At 46.1% G+C, this 24,993-nt stretch overlaps 2 protein-coding genes across 2 annotated transcripts in view; one reads left to right on the top strand and one right to left on the bottom strand.

Moving 5' to 3' along the window:
• Nucleotides 1-14,799, top strand: part of LOC119172849 (SEC14-like protein 2) — a 92,621-nt gene extending 77,822 nt beyond the window's left edge. The window contains exons 9-12 of the mRNA XM_037423998.2: nucleotides 675-761; nucleotides 1,499-1,611; nucleotides 12,837-13,155; nucleotides 14,425-14,799. Of these exons, the coding sequence (XP_037279895.2) occupies nucleotides 675-761; nucleotides 1,499-1,611; nucleotides 12,837-13,155; nucleotides 14,425-14,531 (626 nt within the window). The 3' untranslated portion in view covers nucleotides 14,532-14,799. The remainder of the gene's footprint in view (nucleotides 1-674; nucleotides 762-1,498; nucleotides 1,612-12,836; nucleotides 13,156-14,424) is intronic.
• Nucleotides 14,800-17,708: 2,909 nt separating this feature from the next.
• The window catches only part of LOC119172859 (TWiK family of potassium channels protein 7), an 84,253-nt gene continuing 76,968 nt past the window's right edge, over nucleotides 17,709-24,993 (bottom strand). The window contains exons 2-4 of the mRNA XM_075889907.1: nucleotides 22,966-23,153; nucleotides 19,750-20,001; nucleotides 17,709-18,104 (exon numbers count right to left, since the gene is read on the bottom strand). Of these exons, the coding sequence (XP_075746022.1) occupies nucleotides 17,733-18,104; nucleotides 19,750-20,001; nucleotides 22,966-23,153 (812 nt within the window). The 3' untranslated portion in view covers nucleotides 17,709-17,732. The remainder of the gene's footprint in view (nucleotides 18,105-19,749; nucleotides 20,002-22,965; nucleotides 23,154-24,993) is intronic.

Genomic DNA, 24,993 nt, shown 5'->3' with positions numbered 1-24,993 from the left:
GCTTTCTTTCCCACCTTTCTTCTCAATTCTCTCTTCCCTTAGTGCAGGGTATCAAGCCGTATGCTCCAATTTCTGGTTAACCTCCCTGCATTTCCCTCATTTTATTCTCTCTCTCTCTCTACTAATCATTGACGGAAGGCTTAACGCGTTAGATTAAGTCAAAGAGGCTTAAACTAAATTGGATTAAGTACGTTAGTATTAATACTAAGTTCGGCAAAGCATATCAGAACCAGCAATTCTGCGTGAGTGTGCGGATGACGGTAACCTAATTAGATCAGCAATTGTCGGCGTGAGTTATAGAGGAGGAGCGGGCTCAGCAGCATGTTTAGACGCCGTTCCGTGTAGTTACTGTGCTGCACCGCCTAACTGGGTCATGCGTATAAAGATGCGCTGTGTAGGGTGCGGCAACACTGAAGACCGACGACGTAATGCTTAGCCGTGGCGAACAACGTAAGCTGCAGTTTTGCTCACTGTTTTGCCAAGCTGGCATGTTCTGGTCAGGGAGCGCAAATATAGGCATTAGGCGCCCTTATTTCATGCTTCTTAAGCCTATTTCACCGATGTTTATATTGCATATTACAAGACTGCGTTTTAGTTCAACGTCTGTGTCCGGTTGACAATGTATAAACGGACCTCTTATTTCTTTTTTTCTTTTTTTTTCTCCCTTTTTTCAGTTCCGTCTCTGTTCTCCGTTCTGTTCAACCTTATCAAGCCCCTGCTCACAGGAAACACGCTTACGAAAGTCCATGTCCTCGGAAAAGGCAAGTGTCAATTTGGAATATCAAACTATTACCAAGTACATTAGTAATGTCTATGACGACTGTATTCATTAACAAAGAGTGACAATAAAGAAAAGAAACAAAGGCTGATTTTTTTTCTATCAATCCCTCCTTTTTCTTCTTTCAGCCTTCTTTCTCATTTCTCCCTTCCTCAATGCAGGGTAGCAAAGTGGACGTGCGTCTGGTTAACTTCTCTGCTTTTTATTGCTTTTATATAACTCTCTGTCTGAATGTTTTCATCTTGAAATGAGAGCAGAGTACGATAACCGAGTCAAGGAGAAACAGGTGGCCTTGAAGGAAATCGAGCAGCATCGTGACTGAGTTACATATAGAAATACGTGTTCATATCTACAATCGGTGGTAACGGTTTTGTTCTTGGTATATACAGGTGCCGTTATCCCGGCCGTCGGTGCCAGACTAACAACCCTCTGCATTCTCTCTGTGCGAAAATACTCTCTGCATTCGCCCGAGCGTCGTTCTCGGGAGCACGAAATGCGTTAGTGCTGCAGGGTACGTTCGTTCTTGAGTGCCTAAGAGCGCGCGTAGACGCGACAACTATTGTAACGGGGATTCGCCAGAGCTCTTCTTTTGTTCCTTCTGTGCCACTTACATCGTATAAAGCGAGCGAGTGTTTCTCACCACACTCAAACCACTTGTACGATCCAGCACTTACGATGTTGCAGCGACTAAGAGTGCGTGTTTGTGGCGGCGGCGCGCAGGCGACAACTGGAAGGAAGCCATCCTGAAGTACGTGGACGCCGACCAGCTACCCAAGCAGTGGGGCGGAAACTGCGTCGATGACATTACCGGCGACCCATTCTGCTCGACGCATGTGAGTATACGTTTGTCGCCTAAAACACAAAGGAGCCTTTCTGTCAACCAGCCTCGCAGCAGCCTTTGCGCTCGCTGTGCCCCGCTCACCCGAATTCGACATTTGGCAAACAACCCAGGCTTAGTTCCCAGTACCGCAAACTAAACGTTCTGTTGCGTCGAAGTGTTGTTGTTAGTATTATTTGATGTGTGCGCGAAAACACACCAGGACATGGATAATTGTGAGAGTGCAAGGCTGACGAGTGCCACCTGGAATATACAATGCTTACCTGCTTTCTTCTGGAGGAGGGAAGAGAGAGAGCAGAGGAAGATAGGAGGGGAGAAAGAGGGGGAAAAGATAAGAAAGTAGACTGGTTTGGACAACAGTAAAGAAAAAAAACACGAACGTGACACTCAAAGGTCTAAGTTCCGTTAGTGTTTGTACCAACGTGCAGTTTGTTCTGCTCAACGAAGAATCGGGATAGACACAGTACAGCAGTTGCAGTAGAACATAAATTTTTCAGGCAATTGTTTGGCACGCGAAATTTTTGTTATAACTGTATCTAAATATACTTGTGAATATTATTTCGCGCATAACTGCAATATTTAGGTCATTAGTTTATGTACACGTTGAGTAGTCCTAGGTGTGGTGCACGGGAGTGACGGTCTCATCTTCCGCGGTTCAGGAAATCCTTAGTATTAAACGTGGCTACGCTTCGGGAGCTTCTACGGTACAACCTCCATCCCGTCGCCGTTCTAAGTGCTTCAAGTCAATTCATTCAATCACACATTTTACGAGAACGTTGTCTTACTGCCGTATTTCTTGCTGTAATTACCCGCCATATTGTCAAGGTCGTGCGCGCAGTCATTAGAAAATGAGAATCATTACCACACTGATAGCTACGAAAATGCACTGCCATTTACACATTCCAATCACAGGTTTCAAGGCAGAAGGTACACGTGTTTTAAATATGAGCTTACTCCATCCCGTACTAAAACTTGGCAAGACCTCGCAGTCATTGTATACGACATAACTATCGCTTCTTTCTTCGAACATTAGTTACACGTCAGTTCTCTTGTCTGAAGAAACATGGCCTGCCTATAGACATTTCAAAGATTAAGTGTCGCCAAAGGTGAGGCCGTCAATGAAAACTGACCGCTCAACAAACAGTGTGGCATTAGCGAATTGGTCAGCGTGGTTCATTGACTGCGGAATGCCACGCCTAAAACGTTCCAATTCGGCCGGTAAGTGGTTTTTATGGAGGAAGCGTGACTTGAGCATTAGTTTTATTTGTTATGAACAGTACGCTCGAAATGAGCTGGTCAGGTAACATGATGACGAGGAAAACGGTTGGAATAACGCCACTACAATCGCTAAGGAGAAGAACTGAAAGGCGAAACTTTCGCGGTCCTTATTCATTCAATCGACGGACGGCACTATCGACAGGTCTGATGCCATTCTGCCAGGTAACGACGTTTCACTACGTGAAATCTTACTTAAAAAGGTACAAAAAAGGTGCTTAACTTCAGCTTTTTTTCCGAATTATTGAGATCGAGGAACCCGCACTCGTACCACAGCGTCTCTCGCTTGTCGTTCACCTCGACTTGGTCAGCGGCCTCAAATTCTTCATAATTGGTTTTATCTCGCTGAATTTCACACGAGAAATCAACCCGGAAAGGATTGTCTTTTCTTTTGCAGTGGCGTGCTATATTAGAGCGTAGGTAAATTAATTAGTAGCCAGAGTCTCGCCTATTTGTTGGGCAAGACATGGTCAGTTGAATCTACGCCAACAACGTGCGTAAGGCACATTACTCTATGACGCACGCATCGCCTTGGGGAAATAGTACTTCAAAGTTTACATTTGTCACAATTCGTTTGCAAACTTGAAAGGAAACTGCCGAGTGTTTCATCCCCTCATCGATGACGCAGTGATGCGCAATTGTGACGCATGTCGATTGACGCAATACAACCACGGTGTGAAGTGCGCTAAGCGGCGCCCTCCACGGAAAACGTCTTCCGTTTCTTAAAGTGGCCGAGCTGCCGTAGAATGTTCAAGCGAATAGTGAAAGGCGGGCTTCGTGCATTGATTAATGCCGTCAGTGAGCGGGAAATGAAAACCTCCGCGTACACCGCTGGTTAGAACAACGAGTCTGCGGCTTGCGACAGAGATATGTAGCATAGTTCGAGGCAAGTCTTTGTATAGCGCTGAGTATATGTTATTGTGGTTTCCCATTGGTGCTAGGGCTGGCATTTGATGTTATGATTGCGGGTAATCACGGATAATTTTTTGCCACTCTTTTTCGTGTTTGCAAGGGTCCCTTTAAGAACTATTCCACCTATAACCACTCTATAGTTTACTTCAGCTTCTGTTTGTTGTTTACGATACACTTCAAAGTCAACATCAGTCGTTAAAAACCATGCCACTCGTGGTTTGTAGTTGGTAACAGTACTGGAATGTCACTTCTTTTCAAGTCGGTTGTTTTATGAACAATAATGCGATTTCAACCATTTGCGCATCTCTTTATCACTCACATGGAGGGACAATGCAAAGCTGAACAAAGTCAAAGCACCAAAAAGCAGACCTACCACACATTTTGTTGGCACCCCTAGTGGTCCTGTGTTCTGAAAACGTCTTTTGCATGACAGCGTTGCCGGCTATCCGACGACCTGCACTCATGGTAGCGTTTACGGAGACAGCAAGCACAAGGGTGGTCGATCTTGCGCAATACACGCTTGTAAATACAGAAGTTCATGTACCCAAATACATTCATCACTAGCAGTACGTTCGGCTATCCGAAACTAAGGACTGTGAACACATCCGCTTGATTCTTTAGGGACGCCGCGCGAGGCACTCCCGTTTAGAGGTGCTTTCATAACTATGACTTGAAAATGTGAATGCGATCTGGTGGGAGGAGTTCATGTGCTTGACTGAAGCTTTAACTGCCTATAAGGCGTCCGCACCCCGAACGCGCACGCTTTACACTGAGGAAGCAAATAACACCTCCACGACGTGTCGCTCGCCAACCATGTTTGGGACTAAAGCGTTCGCGTTTCCACTTACGACATCCAATTGTTGTGACTGGTGGCTTTACACGCTCCATCTGGCTTCTATCTAGGTCACAATCCGCATCGTCTCAAACTTGGTTGGAGGGAGATAAACAAAGAGGAAAGACAGGAAGATTAACCAAGCCTTGGCTCGGTGTGCTACCCTAAACATGGAGTTGGGAAACCAAGGAAGGGTAGAACGGATAAAGAAGAAAAAACAGGAGTAAGATAAGGATGAGCAGTTAGGGAAACACACAAGACATGAACTCGCTGTGGCAGTTCACAGTCACTCGAAAGTCCACCAGCCTTCAAAAAGCACAACAGAGCTTTTTGAATCTTCTTTTCTGAAGGTGGTCTTTAATCCAGATGATGGAACTTGGCTTCCGGACTACGTAACTGAGTCTGGTAGGATGGGCAGTGCTCAAGCGTCTTCTCGCAGGTGCGTTTAAGTTCCATGCCGCACTGCTGGCCATTTCATTGAGATACGAACGTGCATTCGTAAATGCCACACCGAACCACATGCCACACAGCAAAGTTGCATCGCGTCGTGAGAACCCGGATGGTAAAGGAAGTTTCAAAAAAGCCAATCGAATACAAGCGCGCGTCGGAAATGGTGAGAGTAACCAGCCGAATGTACTGCTAGTAAGCGAGCCAGACAAGAGGGTGCACAAGAGCCGTTGTCCTTTTCAGTGACCCCCCCCCCCCCAACCCCCTTTTTCCTTACTGAATCTCAAGGATCGGCCTACCTTTGTGAAAGCGGAGACATTATGCGACGTTATAATGACGTAAGTTTGGTCCCGTCCACGTTGTCATTAACGCCGGATGCCGGATTTTTCGTCTCTTGAGATGCGTAAGGCTTTCGCGGAGAAGTACTCGCAGTTGAACTAGTCGATTCTTACTTTGTATTTAGCATAAAAACTATAGCCCCTATTCAATTCATCGGTGATTTTTCATATCAGGAAACGGGGATAATCAGCGACACATCTATTTGCCTCTTTCCTGTCGGAAGTCGTTTTTTATTTAAAAGTGCGTTGACGCTGATATGATGCATGAAGGTATGTCATGGGGCACTTTGCGCGAGAAAAAAATTATGTAGCCTGCGTACCGTGTTGCAATAAATCTGTCGAATAATAGCGCTAACATTGCTCCTCCTTACTCCTTTCTTCGTAAGCCGTCTATATTGTCAATAATTGACTTTATTGTCAACTAGAACTTTCGCTTTATTAATGCATGAGCAACGGGTACCATAACGTCATTCCCGGTCGCCTTCACTATGTTTTTGTCAACGACAGGCCTTCGCTGATTTGGCTTCCTGAAAGGCTGACGTCGTCCGTGTCTCACTGAATGGCCAAGTTCGCTAATTATGGCTCGAGCTTTGATGAATCGTGGCAATCCTTCCCTCTGCGAACTGCTTTATTTTAGGGGCGAAGCTCCTTAAGCCGTGTGGGTCGTGCGTCCCCGATGTATGTAGCAGTAGTAGTAGTAGTAGTAGTAGTAGTAGTAGTAGTAGTAGTAGTAGTAGTAGTAGTTGTTGTTGTAGTAGTAGTTGTAGTAGTCGTAGCAACCTATCGTTTAGTCCTTGGAATGTCGAATGAGTGTACTTCTATATGATGAATATATGATGAAATGATGCGATGGCGGTACTTGGAGTGTTTACTAGATTGACGGACGGACATACAAGCAGATGGACGTCTAGGCTGTGTGTGCCGCTTATTTAGAGAGTGAAAACAGCCCGATAGTCCATACGTTCGCCATTGTTTGCGAAGTACTAGTATATTGACAAAAGCGAACATTGATGCGCTACTATTTCTGCGGCCTGAGCGTCCAATAAGGCCACATGCGTTTGACTTCCCTTCTATAGTCTGTCTGTCTGTCTGTCTGTCTGTCTGTCTGTCTGTCTGTCTGTCTGTCTGTCCGTCCGTCCGCCCGTCCATCCGTCTGTCTGTCTGTCTATCCGTCCGTCTGTCCGTCTGTCTGTCCGTCTGTCTGTCCGTCTGTCTGTCCGTCTGTCTGTCCGTCTGTCTGTCCGTCTGTCTGTTAGTCCGTCCGTCTGTCCGTGTAACCGTCCGTCCAACCATCTAGTGAACACCACAAGCAACGCCACCTCACATCTTTTCATCATATTTATTTATCATATACAAGCACCGCCATGCAGCGGACATTCCAAGAACTAAATGACAGGTGGCTACCTACTACTACTACATACACCGAGGACTCACGACCCACGGCTTAAGAAGAACCGCCCCTAAAACGCAGTCGATAACTTGTGGAAATATCAAAAAGCACTTGGCCAACCAGGTACTCTGGTTTTGGCCGACCACTGCTTTCCAGACCAAAATAAAGGCTCAGCACCAAAAATGAATCGGTGTTTGACGAGTCGTTGGACCCAACAAGAACGCTTTATTGACTCTAATTTTTACATGCGATTGGTTTTGTTTTTCGCTTTCTTCAACAGAAGAGCAAACTATGCGACATGAACGCAGCATTCAGTCGCAGTAATAGTCCCCATGAAGATGACATTGCACTGAAGGCATTCAGGCGGTGAAAACAGTCAAGCCCTACTGTGCAGCATAGTCGTCAGTGCTTAAACGGGGCAACAGGAGGGCTTCGATTAGGCACGCTTTGAGGCCGCCAGCTGTGTAACACGTACTGCTCACTTATTCAGCCGTACGGCAGCTGAGACCAAACACTTTCATCAACCACTTAAAAGGCTCACGCTTATTCCTGAACTTTTTTTTTTGCGCAATGGAGGTTTTTTGTGTTTCTGTGTTGAGTCTGAGACTTCCACGTGTTTCATGTTCAATACAATATCTCACAATTCGCCCTGGTTTCGGTGTTCTAGTAAGCATTCGTGAGTATGTGGCTAACAAGCAGATTTTTTTTTCGTGATATCTGACAATGCGAAATTTACGGCTAGACTGACATCAATCTCCAAACGCACAAACTTCTTTTTTTTCTTTTTGGTAAAGTGGGCAACATTTACTCACTGGTAAACTAGTAACATGGACACCGCTAGCAAACGTACTCTTAGCAGCCTTAAGTGCTCCTTTGTAGAGCTACAAATTGATTAAAACGCCTTGTAATAGCTTTTTTTGGTTACATGTGAGATTTTGCTACAGAAGGGCGCCGATTCACCATGAACGTTACATGGTAGCCTAAGTGAGGAGGAAATAGATGAGGGAAGCGGGGACTCGGGAGCGAGAACAAGAGAGAAAAGTAGAGGAGGAACGCGCATGTGCATGGTAAGAGGAAGGAGAGTGGTAAGAAGGACGAGCATCCTCTTTTCTTGAGAAATGCAGCAACGTAAGCAGCAAGCTAAAGCGCTAACTTTACCATCGCTTTCGGAGTTCCTATAATTTGCTTTTCGCCATTGTTGTCAGTTGTCAGGAAATAAAAGTGGAAGAAGGATACCCAATTATTTCGTTACCGCGTCTCTAAACCAGGAGTTCATCAGCACACGTCCTTTCATTGCGAGTAGAATATTGTGCTCGCATGAATTGACTCTGCGTATGCTGGTGTTTACCTGTTCGTCACCACTCCCTATATATCTTTTTATATATAGTAGGCTGCGTATGTAGAGAGCGATAAGTTTTGGCTGATGATTTATCACTGCACCGCTCGATCATTTTACCTTACCTCGGCGTTCGCGTCGCCCTGATTAAGAGTTACGAAATATAAGTAAACACACCAACTATATTGCGTGTTACGACGCGGATCAGAAGCATCATCGCTCGTTACGAAAGATAATCACCCTTGAATAAAAGCTGGACGGACGCGTGGCGATTCTGACATCAAGCATGCGCGCTTCAGAGCATGACAAAAACAGGCACCCAAACTCCACGTTATAGTTGCGAGGAGAAAATGACGCCTATATGGTATTTCACAGCCATGAGCTTTGTAATTGGCAACCGTAGCTCTATCTATGCAGCTATTCCTGCTCCCAACTTTCATATCATAGGGTTCTAGTCTACAGCGGTGTGGTACCACAGCTGGCGGGCGGTCTGGTAAGTAACAGCACGTTCAGCAACAGCAACAACGGTACTTGTCGGTACCTGAAAGACCGGGTGCAATAAAGGTAAATGTTATAGAACAGTTGGGTAACAAACTTAATAATTATATAGTGACCTATAACCCCTAATCGTATATAATGGACGTAGATATGTGCGCGATTTTCGCTTGAAATGAAGCTCACATGTGTGGGCACAGCAGCGAGCCTTGATCTTTTCTACCACTGTATTGTCGACCGCCTACAGATAAATAGAGCAAAGAAGGTGGTATCGGGCTTTATACTGTTTCAAAACCTACTCACTTTACTTTATTCTATTCTTGCTACGAGAAAACCCTATACCGGTGAAAAAATTTTCAAGCGGCACATACCGACAAGTGATGAAGTTCTATGCGAATCGATTCGTGAAATAAAACAATATTTTCATCCACGAATGCTTTTTTTTTTTTCAGAACACACAGCAGCTCAGAAAATCACAACGCGGAGTCTAGTATTTTCGACTAAATCGCCTACATTCGCAGAGATTGCGGACACTAAGCAACAGTCTTCTATAGCTAGGAATTCGCTCTCCTCGCTTTATTCAAGAGAAGTGAATCTGATAAATGCTCTAGTGTAAAGACGACAGCCTCAAAATCGTTTTGTAGCAACATGCTTGTTCATTTAGTAACAGGGAAGCATCAACAGTAACGTCGAACACGGAACGATTCCCCCGAAAAAATGAAACGTCAGTTATAGAAAGGCAGCTTCATGAATTATGGTCGTTAGGACTACCGTTCAATCTGTGAGAATCTAGTAGCTTGAAGAGTACTCTGCCGTCCACAACAGTCTTGAGTGTCACACTTGCTTGAATAGGATGTAGCCAGAAATAATTTATCCAAAAAGAATCACTCGTGGCCGGAGGTCTTCTAAAGTCATTTCCTGCGCACTGAATATTCACGAAGGTGCTCCTCAATCTTATTGAAACATGCTATCAAAAGTACACAGGCTTTTTTATGCGTAGTCTATAAAACGTCATTGTACGCTCACTACTTTTTTTAGCTAAAAGATGTATTCGTTCATTCCGCAGCCCTTTCGGAAGTCCAGGGCAATACATGCACATAGGTTGGTACTGTTGCCTGTAAGCGTAGGATAGCTGAGAGTGGTCTAGATGGGACACTGTACAGATACTCTGAAATCGACGCATTACACCCGAGGCCGTTTTGACAAGTTCGTTCTCTATCTTGAATATGCATGCGCTTGTGCCCATTTAGGTTCAAACCTGAGCAACGCGAAACAACCGAGTGAGTGAGTGAACATTCGCGATAATAGCTGCATAGGTACGCTAAAACCGCCGGAAGGTACGCCGATATCGCTGGCTTTGCACCTCAACCCTCCCATCCCTTCTCTCGCCCACGAATGTACACTGCGTAAGGTCTTGTGCTACGTACGCTGACAGTGTCAGAAAACACATTTGAACGCCTAAATGCGGCTGTCATTTGCAAGCGGGACGTCAATGCAGCAGGTATATATGTATATATAGACATTTCCCCACTATACCTCATGGATTTAACCTACAACTAGACCGAACAGAAGCAGTAGCAATAGTGCATCATGCGGGATATTCACCGTATACCACTAAGATTTGCCTTCAGTGACAACACTGTTCTGTTCTGCTCTAACTGTTTTGCTGTGAAAAGGTTGAGGTTCATATTACATCAGCTTATGTGTACTTATGTGTTGTACATGCGATAAAGCGTTAGACAGTGACGACTGAGTGTGGCACGCAGGTCAATGTACGTACACGCGCAGTGAATCATTCTACTCTTCGCAATTGCCTTACCTTGGGACGTGAAACGATAATCGCGAAATTGGGATTCTTATGAAGAGTACCTGTAAGTTAATTGATTTTTATTAGGCTATGCAACCTAAGAAGTCAGGGGAGGCCCCGCCCAGATGATAGAAGCGCTTTATATGGGCCCCCCTGAATAAAACCAACTAAAAGTTCGATGCAAGTGCGCTGGACTTCTCTCGGAGCCGATTGTCTTTGCAACTAAAAGAACTGTCCCGTTTATGCTCATGGTATTGTTCACAGAAGGTGGCGCACCGGACATCAGGCTAATGACGTCAGTATGAACGGGCGCGTTCATTGGTTCTCGCTTGTGGGCAAATGTAATTCACAAAATGCCGCTGGCTTCTAAAGTTGTTTTGGCTACAATCAGTTTAGAGATGAAATTAAACGCGTGGGGCCTTATTGGACGCAAAGGCTGCAGGAATAATAGCGCACCGATGCTCGCTTTTCTCAATATATACCAATACTTGCAATACATTGGCGAGCATATCAGCAGTATCCGGCTGTTTTTTCACTCTCCAATTAAGCGGCGCACACTGCCGAGGTGTTTTGGCAAATACGATATGGTCATATCAATATAGCGCGCTCATCCAGCCTTGCCTACAAAACTCGGACAATATTCTTATACGTGTCTGAAGTATTGCTCAACAAAATACATCGAGGTTCGCGGAAGCCGCTTTGGTTGACTTCTCAGCTCATTATCGATTAATGACTCACTTGTAGCTCCACTTACAGCCGGGGCTAAGAGTTCCTGATTATCGTTACTGCTAGATGTTGTCGGGCCCGAGATTTGGTCAAAACTTCCTGCACTCCCCAAGACTGACGATAATTTATGCGTAACCTCTGTAATACCTGCAGTACCACAACCATCTTAACACCTTCACCGCGCTGTAAACATCCGCGCATTTGCGGTGCACCGCAGCTTTGCGGAGTTCCGGACAAAAGGCGAACAGAACAAAGCACTGGTCAAAGTCATGGGCAATCTACGAGCGTAGAACACCTTATCCCCGTTCCTAAGGGCTGAGCGTCTCACGGAGATCTGCGTGACAGCAATCGCCGATGTGAAATACCGCCATACAACTGCCATCCACGAGAAATACACCCAACCTTCCACAAAACACGCACAAACACGATCCGTATAGTTTTCAGTTCAGTCTTAAGAAGTATATGTCTTGAAGAACTGGTGCACTGCCTGACGAAGTGTTCGATGCGCGGCGTCCATCAGAAAGTGTTCACGTATATATTTGGAGAGCCTGGTTGTTTTCTACGTGCGATATGCAGCAGCATTCCAAGAATTGAAGCTTGATTATCAGCAACCGCCTTGTGCAGACTTTAGCGACAAGCTGCGGTGTCGATATGTACTCTCAGACGAAGCACGCTACTGTTGCTTTCATCTCTCTTCTTTTTATCCCTCTTTCTTTTTCCTCGGTGCAGGGTAGAAAACCGTCTGGTTGACCTCTTTCTCATGTGTTTCCCTCTTTCTAGCTTAAAGGGGCACTAAAATTAAACAGTTATTTCGTTTAAAATAAGTTATACTCCCAAAAATCTAGTGTCGCTAATTTTCTCACCCGCTGTTCGCTATCCGATGGATGGATGGATGAAAGAACTTTATTAAGGTCCAATAGGTCGTGCTAATACTTACGCCTGAAGTGGGCTGCTCCCACAGTTTGACCGAAAGACCTAGCCTTTCAGCCACATCGTGGGCCCGTTGGACTGCGCATAATTGTCTATCTAATGTAGGCCTGCGCAAAGCTGCGTCACACCGTTCTTCCCTTGTCGCTCCGTAGAGAAAATCAGTTTAGAGAGCCTCAGTACTGAAAGTTGGGCGGGCTGGTATTGATTCACTGACATATTCTTAAAATAGTAGCCATTATTCACTAATAATCTTCTCACTGAAGTCCTCAATGGTGACGTGACAAATATAAAAACGTTTGTTCGCGTTTAGGTTACATTGACTCAACGAAATTTTCTGAAACATGGTACGTTAAGTATCTGACTCTATTAGAAGGCAATGTGCATCATTTTCACTGATTAAGAACTACGCGCGCCTCAGCTGACGCCGTCAGAATATTTGACGTCGTGGCTACTTGTAAAGCAACATCAAGGTCACCATCGCCGCCCGCACTTCGTTTTTATGTGTTTTGGCACTGGCTGAGCTTCTTCTCGCGGTAGGCGCGTTGATCTCGATATCGTAAAATGGTTATTTACTGATACGTGAATCTTTTAGTCTCCCCTTTAAAAAGTATCGGTAAAGCTACGAGCCTTGGCACCACATTCACGGCAAGATAAAGAGAGAGAGAAATAAAGGAAATAACAAAATCGTCCTTCGCCGCTTTCATCTTCAACCATTACTCGTGCACGTTGCAGATCACCGTCGCGCGGCCGATCACGGAGGCCGACTATCGGCGCCGCAGCAGCGTGATCCTGAACGGCGACCAGGGCGGCTCGGCGGCGGCCACAGTGTCCGTGGACCGGCGCAGCTGCCACGAGGTGCCGGTGACGGTGACGATGGCCGGCTCTCGCCTGTGCTGGGAGTACGAGACCGAGGACCACGACATCGGCTTCGCCGTGGTGCGCGCCCAGGACGGCCCGGCCGCCGAGGACGTGACCGTGCTGTCCTGGCAGCGCGAGGACTCGCACCTCAAGCCGCGCGAGGGCAGCATCCTCTGCGAGGAGCCTGGAACCTGTGCGTATTCAGAATGCAAAGGGGGAAGGAGATGGGGCGAGAGAACGGCTTTAAGAATTGTAAAACAATCCAATGCAGATAAGGCGAAGTTGTCTTTCCTTCCCCTCCCCCCTTCCCCAGTGCATAGTAGCCTACCGGGGCTCAGCCCTGGTTAACCTCCCTGCCTTTCTCCTTGTGTTCTCTCTCTCTCTCTTTCTCTCTCTCTCTCTCTCTGCATCACATTGTCAAATCCGCCATCTTCCTGATTTTAGTAAGAGGCGCAGCTGTACTATCCTAACCTACCCTAAACTCAACTTAATCAATCCGAACCAAATCCAATCCAACCTAACCTAACCTAATTTCAGAAGGAAACAGAGTGAATTGAGCACAGGCAGGTTAGAGACAGAGGTTGTCTTGTGTTTTTCTTCTTTGTTACTTTTCGATTGCTTTGTTCCTTCTCTTCTAAAACCCCCCTGCCTATCATATCTCTCTTCTGAAACGGTTCTTATTTTTTCAACAGAATGTAACGCCACCTGTGAAGCGCTGAACACACTAACGAGTGTAAATGCAAAAATAGATGAATGTGCACAACAGGACTCGCTGTTTGACGATTCTAACGTACCCAATCAAATGAAAACCTGCAAGGAAACGTTATGTTGGCTTTATCTTATATTCAGACCGCAACATGCGCCTCTCCGTTTGGTTTCCTGCTGAAAAGAGCAAGCCTCACATTGCTTGACGTCGTTTTGAGAAGTGTCGCAGTCCGTTATTTCTTTTCTTGTGTGCAATTACAGGTGAAAGGCTTGTGTTTCTTTTTTTTTTTTGGTGAAAATACAGGCTTGTGACTCGAGCCTCTTGCTCGAGTCACAAGCTCACTTCACGTACAAAACAAGTCCGGCAAAGAAGCCGCTACGCTCGCTAATACGGTAATAGACGTTATTGAATAAGTGTGACACGATTTCCTCTTCAGGGTTATCCTTGAAGTGTCAAGAGCAACTAGGAACAAAGGAAACGGTTAGCGATAAAACCAAAATGAAATTGCGGCTCCCACAAGGGAGCTTCATTTCGCCCATTCATTCGACCTTTCCCTGACCAAACTAGACTCCTTCGAATCCTGAACTTCAGTTCAATTCAATACCGCAAGGTTTTGAATTATCTTTGAGTTACCATAGAAACCGGAAACTTCATAGCCATGCACGCTTTTTCGAATGAAATTGCTTTGTTGAAAGCCCGCAGGCGAATCAGTTCGTGTGTCCTTGATATCACCCATTCTGGTGTTGCCTTTTGCAGATGTGCTGAAGTTTGACAACTCGTTCAGCGCCTACCGCAGCAAGAAGCTCACTTACACCGTTCGAGTGGTACCGCCTACCATCATCGAGGGACAGGACGAGGCGTGACGTCACTCGTCCACTTTCCCTTCCCCGTCAAGCTAGCTTCATAACAGCGGAGCCTGACCGTTCATCAACGCAGAAGGCAACCGAATCCACAATGACTCGAACGTGCACAAGAGCAAGCGCTGCCACCACTGAGACGCGTACAATCAACTAACGACGGTGATCACACCAGCCCCATGACAATAACATGACACTGGGCTACAGTCTTATGCCTTAGTCTCTTTTTGCTGTCCAGCGAGAAAACTGAACGGTTAAATTATTTACTGTTGCTGTTCACTGGAACACGAGATGTGTTTAGCCATGGAAATGGCATAGGGGTCAACAACACAAAACTCCTCTTAAGCTTGTACAACAGCACGTCGCGTGCTTCTCTTCACGCTCAGTCAGCTGCTCGGTGAGCTGTCCCCTGCCATTCACTAAGCAAACCGTAAGCACAATCAGCCTATTATTGGTTTTTACACGTCCATCCTGAGCCCAAAGCAACTTAACAACTTTTTTACCATATCCCAAATGAGAATGCTTGTATATGCTGAATAGAAAGAGCAATTAGAGTTTTCCTGAAACCTCTGGCGTCGATAACATGACAGAAAGATTTCATATGAGGCCCGGAGCATGGATTTACATTAGAAATCAGGATGCATTGGTGTTCGACGTCCCCATCGCATATCTTTGAAACGTATAGTTGCATACGCATGTATGAATGTGGACTTGAGCACTAACACCTTGAAAAATTATATATCTGTGTGCACTAACCGCTTATATTTTAGTTCGGACTCTAAAGTAGAGTTGTGGCACGATGTCGTCTTGCACCTGGACAGTATTAGCGAACTCCAATGAAAGATTGCTGTGGCAGTGGTGCAGAGAGAGTCACAAGGGTTGCTCGTTTGAAAGCTCGGACGCTTCAGTCAGTTTGTACACCCGTCCAACAATATTTTTTGCCAATTGTGTATAAAGTGTTTGTTATTGCATTCACTGTTATTTGCTTGTTTTGTTTCACGTAACTATCCTGCCTTCGCGGGAGCAAATAAAAGAGCACTTTGTTGGTTTCTTGTTCAACTATGTGTGCCGTTCGTCAAGCGTGGAGGCGAGTGAAGTGAAACATCCTTTATGGGACACACGTGCTTATCTACAAAAGGTAAAATTTTAAGGTGAGTAACTGAAGACGGCGATTTTTGTTGTCCCTCGACATTTCGCCTTGCCTCCAATGACAAAAGAAAGTAAATCACCGTAAGTTCTTCCTATATCATATGACATTAGGAACCAATATAAAAAAGCGCAGTGTTATGATCCAATGGTACTGTTTGATAGGCTGGTTACAAATGTACAAATTATTACAAGCATTTTATGGATGGACCAGATGCTGGGCGTACATATGTTTGTAACGAAACTCCGATAATGCAGCCGTGGATGCATTGAACGACTGGCTCGGGCATTCTCCTGTCAACAGTTTTCCGCCGCCAAAGCTACTAAGACTTCTTTTTCCTGTAGTTCAGGGGTCTCAAACAGTGTTGCCAACTAATTATCGAAAAAAAACCTACGCCAAGGTCAAAACTGCCCTACTTTACCCTACGGAACTTTTTTATTATCTTACGTTTTACCCTACACTCAGAAATAGCGCCGTGTAGTAATGATAACGTAGGGATAACGTACACTGCACGACGTCCAGACGTGCTTCCGCGATCACCAATGAACGTGCGGTGATGACACCAGATGACGTCATCATTGGACTATACAATGCGATGCCACTGTGAAATCACGTTGACTTCAGCATCAAGAATTCTGGCGATGTGTCATGCCGCAGTGACATCATGAGGCGACGTCATATCATGATCATTTGGGAGCCTTCGTTCACGCCTACACAATGATCATTTTTTGAAACATTCACCGTGAAGCCGCCGACCATCACTTTTCGTGTATGATGAAACGTTCAAAGGTTTCGCCTTAGTAACTGAAGCCGGCCACGATCTGAAATTTTAAAAGTTCCTCTACTGAATGCACAGATGGGAGACGACAAAGAGGGGGAAATAGCACCCCTGAGAATGAAAAAAAAAGCAACAAACCTAGCGTGATTATATTGACGTGTTATATTTCGTCGTCTGTGTTGGCGACACTGCAATCAAGACAACTTCCATTCGAATCTCTCCAGGAATGTAGCCTTCAGATATATTGTGCGGTTCGCAACCTTGGTCTATGGTTGGCAACCCTGGGAAAGCAAGTCTCACTCAGTGACCCCGTGATGGTTCGGGGAAAACGGAAATATTTTTAACAGAGTCAATGCGGCGGACAAATTATTTCATCAGTGGAGTCATCTCATTTGATGTTCTGAGCAGTTGTCGGTTCCTTAAACGTTGCGCCTAAAATTTTGCCTCCATGGCTCACCACCTTGTCTTCAATTTAAGTAGAACCACCGTCCTATATCCTCGAGGTTTTTGCCTTGTGGGTAAGTACAGGCCAGATGTAGCTGTTACGCACATTTCTCCTGCGAATACAGATCAACTGTCATTCATGATCTCAGAATGCTCAACTGTGAAGTATGCCCCACCACCATTCTTTTCAGACGAGTCTTAGATGCCTCATCAAATGCGAAAAGTGGCCGTTCGTAGCAGCGGTGGTGTCAGCAGCAACACCAGCAAAACGATAATCATCACGCGATAACACCATCCAATGACACCATGAAGTCACAGGTCTGTCAAATTTATGACGTCACCATGACGCCATCGCATGACACGATTGCAATGGAGGGCCCATCTTGGAGCCACTGCAAAACCGCCTGAGATGCAGAAAGCTCTAAGTGCCTGCTATCCGCAAGGCAGTGCTAAACGACGTTGGGAACAGAAAACGTGAAGGCGAGGGGTGGGGGGAAAATCACTACAGTCGACCTTGAAAAGAAAAGCAGATGGCTGTTTTCCTTATACAATCACGTGACTTCTTCCAGTTAATTGAGTGTCATTGTTCTGCAATGTTCGGTCCTTCCTGAGTAGACAAATTCCCTTAAACCTTACCGTGCATCTCTGCATGTCGCAAGCTGCTGTTTTCTGGCGAAACTGTTTAACATTACATTGGTGTTCCGCACAAGGAGTTCGAGCCCTCCTTCTGCCTATTCAAGCAGTGTGACTGAAATCCATCTATGTCGCCATGGTTACATCGAAGCATTGCACAATCCGATACGCGTACCTCAATATCTCGGTGCCCTCGCCCTGCGGGCTAGGAAGTCGCGGCGGGCGTCGTGGTGGATTCCTCCGAAGAGACGAGCGCCTTGAGCGTGCGCACGAGGTCCTTGCATTTGAGCACCACTTCCTCCTGGACCAGCGTGAAGGACATGGCAATGATGGCGAGGCCGAAGACGAGGTAGAAGCAGCAGATGATGAGCTTCGCCTGTCCGCTGCCTGAGGTGGCGCCCTGTTCGAGCAGGTGCGAACCAGGAACGATGTCGCCGAACCCGATGGTGCTGAGTGTGATGAAGCTGAAGTAGGCGCCGTCCAGGAAGCTCCACTCCTCCCACACCGAGAAGAGCGTGGCGCCGAAACAGACGTAGCCGCCCACCAGCAGAAGCACCAGGTACACCGGGATACGCTCCTGCGCCAATGAGAAGCGCAAGAGCTATAGACGTGTTTCATCTTAAAACTTGAGCAGACGTTTTAAGACTCCAGCCTTTCATTTCGTCAGTCTATCTATCTGCCTATCTCTCTGCGTATCCTGGGATGAGGCTATGTAAACCGGCACCGAACAGCTCTTCCGATTTCACTTTCATCCTCGCCAGATTAGCATGTGCTTTCGTGACTCAGTGTATAGGCAAATACAGCTTGTGAAGACGGGAGACAGTCCTCACAGAAGACCGAAACGTGGAATCTGATTGCCTAAGCGACAATAGAAATAGTTCGTTTCCCGCACTTTACAATGTTCTCCGAAGTCTGGCTCAACGGCCCTCCAGGTCATGGTGCCTATCCGGAGTGTGCATGAATTGGTGCACGCATATCTGCATCCACATTTGAAGTATAAATGCTGCAGAATTCTAAATTTATGTCTGACTATAGATCGGACTGATTGAATTTTTCTGCAGGTACGCGTCCGCTGATACGAATTGAAGTCAATATGTACCAGCTTCGATAAAATTGTAGCGTCCGTTTCCACCGTTCTTTCACGACGTTTTTTTTTTTACGTATTTTAACCAATCGCCTGGTGAAGGTTGTACTTATGATATTTTGCTATGGTACAGTCAGTTCGTATCGATTGCTTCGACCTACACAGCGTTATAAGATGGCAACACGCGTAACAGACTATATATCACTGACTTCATTGAACTTTTAGTGAATGAGTAGTGCCGCACCTTACAGCGTGTCCGCTGCCTTCAGCAGACCTATGGTCACCATCAGGAATGTGTGTCTGAATTGAGGGATGGAAGCCAGCTGCGTGTCTACATGGGGTCTGCGAAGCCTGGGTTCGTGCCATGGTATTAGAAAACACAGTTTATTTTGTAGTCTCAATGGCTCAAATTCGATAAAGTAGAAAATCAAACAGGACAGAATTTATGAAATCTTGTCGTACTACATTACTTTTTTGCTTCTGTCGTATTTGGATTTTCGGCAGGAGCTTGTGTTTTGTTGAGGACATTGAAGGTGTGAATTGACAAGCACTTCAACATTCGTAAACTTCTCAGATCAACTGTTTGCGTTGCTGTGCCATCTAAAAGTGCGCTTTTAGATGGCACAGCAAAACATACGCACGGAGCTTTCATGTCATCACGACATCACCGCTAATACGACGTAGGCAGAGGCCCCTAGTGACGTTCCAAAAGAAAGGCGAGTATCTTCGACATCGCAGAATATTCATTGGGGTGCACACAAAACCGCATCTGATACACAAAGAGGGGCTACTGTACCTCGTCAATAGCCGTCGAAGAGGGCTATTGTACACAACGGTGAGTGTCTGAACGGGGACGTTACATGGCTTTACGAGAAAGTGTTCATTGGTACCTATTTTTCCTCTTGGCGTCAGCGTTGAACAATGCACCATGCGTCGATTGGTCGATGAAAATCGCAGACGTGCTTACGAAATTACGCATATATTTCACACACTGCTTCAAATCTCCCATCTACTCTCTTCTCGACTTTTTTTTAGCTTCTGTTCTTTTATGCCTGTGGAGCTCAGCACTTGGCTACAAAATACACTTCCACATTTCTTATCTTAATAGTAACCACTTCACCCACAAAAGTTGGCTCACCTGGGACACGGGCGTTGACTCCTTGGTGGGTCTTTTCGACGGCAGCTCATTCGCAGAAGAGGGAGACGCGGCCAGCTTCTCGGGACTCGGCGGCGGTGACAGCTCGGGTGGCCGTCCGCTCTTTTCGGTCAGCATGCCCGTGACACTGCCATTGTTGTCTCCTTTGGAGACGTTGTTGGCCACCGTCACCACGGCATCGAGAACCTCTGAAGGTATTTGGGATGGCGTCTTTGCCGTCGATGACGCCTGGATCTGCGAAATGTGTGTGAACAGGGTTCCATTAAAAGAAAAACTAAAGTATGGACAGTGAAAACTCGTGTTGTCGCCTGCGTGTATGCGTTCTGGCGTACGCATTCCGACCCGACACACGTTCTATTAGCTTTTGATTCGTTTATTCAATCAACTACAGGGTGAACTGTTATGAGCCCACAGCAACAGCCGATCTCGGAGAAGTAGTTGTTGGCCGCCGTCGGCGTATCAAAAGTTTTAAATAAGATGCTTCTGGGAACTAGGCCTTCATCCCGATGTGTACAAGCAAGGTTACACCTCCAGAGAGCACGCAACAAGGGTTTCTATACCTGTGATACCTCCTTCCAAAGAGTATCTTAAAGAAATTCAGGAGCCCTTCCCTCATTGGGAAAATGGGGACAAGCGAAGCTTTTTTGCTTGGGTACCCGACGTAATACTCTATTATTTGTTTGTCTGTTTGTTTGCCTGTTTGTTTGTTTGTCTTGTTTATCTATTCGTTTATTTCAAATTGCGCAATCCGCCCTCCAGGCTGTCCCATTTCTTCATTGATTCACGTGCAGCGCGACACTTCAGTTTCTATACGGGCGAAAACGACGGTCCCGCGCTCACATTCGAGCAACAACAAGCTGCACCAGCGAGAAATGACAAGTCACTTTGATGAAACCTCAGGTTGCCATATCAGAAACGGCTTATTGCCGACAAGCACACGATCGACAGAGCGTCGATTATTGGTAAACGGCACGTGTACATCTTCTATGGCCACATTTCTGAGCATTCTCCGGTGCCGGGCTTTTCGGGTACGACGCGTCCACCGAAATTTGTGACATTATATCAAGGTTCTCTTCAACATGTTTCTCAGAAAGTAACACTGTGCGCTACGATGTTACCGGGTGGTTAACTGTAATAATAATTGTTAGAGTTGAACGCCCCAGAACTATGACTTCATTAGGAGACACGCCGCAGTGGAGGGCTCCCGAAGTTTGAACAACCCATGGTGTTCTTTAACGTGCATGCACCTACACGGGCTTTCAAGTGTTGTCGCCTGTACAACGAAAATGCCACGGCCAGGATTCGGTAACACGACCTGTGGGTCAGCACTCAAGCATCATTACCATTAGACCACCGCGGCGGGTAGCTGACCCTAACAAAACAACCTAAGCCTTAAAAAATTCGGTAAGTCCAACATACCTTAGAGAACCGATGTTATCGAAGCATGCAGAGGGAAGGTGACTGTGTGGTAATTTTTTATGGAGCGAACTGTTATGAAGAAGGCGCTAAAGATATGTACGAACGCATGAACACACACATGTTAAACAGCTGCCTGTGTTTAATATAACAAGTTGTTTCCAGCTGCGTCTCCGGTGGCAAGCATCCTTTTGCTTCAGAAAGGGCGCACGGTAAAAAGAATTCACCAAAGTTTACGTTTGATAACTTCAGTGGTCACAGAGAAAGTGTTCTTTTTTTTTTTTTGTAGTGTTCGGAGAAAACGCCACTTAAAGCTAGAGTTGCTGCGGTACACAGTCATGGGATCAGGCGCGTTTGGTGGCATATTCAAATGCTTTCAACTGGGCGTAAAAACTCACCACTTCGTGGAAGCCATTGTCAGTAATGCTGAAGTATTGTGCAATGAAAATTGAAAATATCGCATTTTCCGTCGTCTTTGCCCTTCATCCCCCCTTAATGGTGGATGCCTCCGACATTGCTATAGGTGCCGTGTCGCAACAGCTGAGTGACGGTATACTTGGAAACCAACTGCATCCTTTTCGAGGAAGCTGACACCTACTCAGTGTCGCTACAGCACCTCCAGGCGCGAACTGCTAAGTATACGCAACTTCCGGCATTTCTTGGAAGCAGACGAGTTGTTCATTTTAGCCGACCATAAGCCTCCTGTGTTCGTCGTTCTATGCGTTTTGACAGTGGCACACACACGGCCTGAGAACTTAGCCTACTGGCATACACCTCCTAGTTCCCGGTCGACATCCGCCACGTAAAAGGCAGCGAAAACGTCGTTGCCGAAGCCCTGTCGCGGAGCGCTATAAGTGCCATCCACGATCGAGGAGGAGTTAACTTCGACGCGCTGGCGGCGGCCCAAAGAGTCGACGAAGAGCTAAAAAGCCTCCTAACAACAAAAACAGCCCTCAATCTTCAGTGGATGCCGATTCCAGGATGAGGGGACCACATTTGCTGCGACACCTCCACAGGCAACCCACGACTATTCGTATCTGCCAATTTACGTCGCCGCATTTTTCTTTCTGTTCACAAGTTATCGCATCCTGGAATCAAAACCACGCAGAAGTTGCTTACAGCAAAGTTCATCTGGCCAGGTATCAACCGAGTTATGCGCCGCTGGACAAAAGCATGCATGCTGTGCCAGCAGACCAAAGTTGATCCACATACTGTGACACCGTTGGCAAAGTTCGCGCCTACATACGTGCCTTTCGACGACGTACAGCTCAACATTGTCGGACCTCTGCCGCCTTGCCACGAGCATGCCTATTTGCTGACATCCATAAACATATTCACGCGCTGGGCAGAGGTCATCCCCATAGTGTATATAGAGGTATATTAGAGATGTAAGGTGTGTTTGCCTTGCATCGTGTACGTATGTGCGTCCCTGGCGTGGTCGTACGAGCACCAGACGCCCATTGTCGCGGACCGAGAGGTCAATAGTTTGATTTCCGGCGGCTGAAGTTTTTCTTCGTGATCCGTTAGTGCGTGTGACTTATGCTAACATGGCGGTATCCGAGACGAAAATACATCAGTGGAGTCTTGGTGAACCCAAACATAAAACGCACTTGTGTTAAAATGAAGTGTTTCGTTCACCTTCTCGATCTCACCTTTACTGTAACATGTGTTATGCCAGAAAAGCGAACTGATACTCTGTATACGTCAAAGAAGGTCACTGCATTTTTGTGACTAAATGTAGCGTGTACGGTATCGACTCTAAAGATAAATGTGAGTGCGTACCTTTGCAGCAGCGGCGTCTGCCCGTCGACAGAGCAGGCAGCAGACGTGTGCGTAGAAAAACTTGAAGCTATGCGCCAGGATGTTGCCGATGTTGGACAGGCAGAGTAGCATCAACGGGATGCCTATGATGGCGTACAGAATGGTCACCACCTTGCCAGGTGGTGTCTTTGGGGCGATGTTTCCATACCCTGCAAACAAGATGACATCTACAATCACACGGTTGAAATAAATCGGGCCATCGTGCTCCTAAACAGACGGGCTACTTGTACAACATACCCGTCATCTCTCGAACAGATGTAATAACTAGTCACGCCAGCACTCTGTCACGTGACGCCATGAGGAAATGAACTTCTTATTGGTCCGTAATTAGATATCAATTGTGAATTGTCTGTTAACTTGCTTTGCAAAGCACTAACATGTAACACGACCATTCTGCCTTGTCTAACATTGCTAAGTGTATCGTCAAGCAGCCACGGTTGTCTCGTCGTTACGGTGCTCCAATACTGAACCGAAGCTTGGTGGATCAAATTCTAGTGGTGGCAGTCGCACTGACTGTGGAGGCGAAAACGGTTTAGTCCCGTATACTTAAATGATAGCGTGATTGATAGATTGATCGATCGATTGCTTGATTAACTGGAGGGACAGCTGTGACACTTCTTTCTGATTGTTCTTAGATTTCGGATGTTTTCGCCTTCTTAAACCATCAGTAATGCTGACAAAATTGTCCCCTTACAATGGTAAGAAAACTGCACGTTCTTTGTCGTTCTGCCGACCTATTGCGTCGCGACTCAACTGCGTGGTGGTTTAGGATCAAGCACAACGTTACAACGTTGCAATAACGATGCATATGTAAGGACACTTACTGCCTACGTAAGTTCAGGCAGAAAATAAGATTTTCTGAAAGCTTATAAAACAAAGCATAGTAAGTTGCGCTGAAGTATGATCGGAAGCTACAAAAGCGAGGATTGTAAAAATGCTCGCATTGCATTTTATCTGTTCTTTTCTCGTTATCTAAGCAATCGTGTTAAAGTTTTCTCTAGCGAATTTTGCAAAACACTGTAGGTGCAGCAGCGAGGACGTTGTTGTTTTTCGGGTGTTTTTATTTTTTTGTGTGTGATGTGTGCGCCGCTTATACAGAAACTCACGTCGGCCCAATATAGTATGGTGCGTCGAGGTATGGCACGGACGTGAATTATGAAAGGTCGATGTCGTAAAATAGGGAAAAAAAAGCCTTAGTCAAGGAGATGGGCAGTGAACGTTGACAGCTCGAGGTCGGTTATCAGGCGTCACCGCAGCGACCGCGACGGGGTGTGTGCGTCATCCGCCACTCCGAAAACTTCTCTCGCCGGCGTATGAGCCACTGAGTGGAGCGGCAGCAAAAATGTTGAAAGGGCCAACAGACACAGAGCCCAAAACGGCAACCCCAGAAATGTTCCCACGCGAGCGTGATGCCACAGAGTACACGCGCGGCGAGAAAGTTTTGACGCACAGCGGTGCAGAAAGGGGGGCACCCATCAATTTAGGCCTTAGAGTACCCTCCTATATAGATGCGAGCGGGCAAGCAAGTCCTTCCTTCCGGCGTCTTGCGTGTATGCGTTAGCTGGGACAACGCACTGTGCCGTCTTTCTTTTGGGCGTTCCTTTTTTTTTTTTCTTGCTTAGGCTACACCTCAACCCTTCGGCAAAATACGCTTTTTGCGGACTGTCGCGGGCAGCAACCAACGGATGACAACTTTCCATTCGGAAACACCCACCCAGCGATGAAGTCATTCAAGCTGACCAACCGTACCGCCCTGCTAGGACTTTTCCCGCGTCTGGCAACCCCGAGTGAAAAGGTGGTCAAACTGGATGCAGGAAATGGATTGACAGATGAACTAATTATGGTGAATGGATGAATGAGTGATTGTATAGGACGAAGATTAGATAGATAGATAGATAGATAGATAGATAGATAGATAGATAGATAGATAGATAGATAGATAGATAGATAGATAGATAGATAGATAGATAGATAGATAGATAGATAGAT

The sequence above is a fragment of the Rhipicephalus microplus genome, chromosome 3 (genome assembly GCF_043290135.1).
Source record: "Rhipicephalus microplus isolate Deutch F79 chromosome 3, USDA_Rmic, whole genome shotgun sequence".
Lineage (NCBI taxonomy): Eukaryota > Metazoa > Arthropoda > Arachnida > Ixodida > Ixodidae > Rhipicephalus > Rhipicephalus microplus.
Note: the sequence above shows the minus strand (reverse complement) of the source record. Positions and strands in the feature narration are given on the sequence as shown.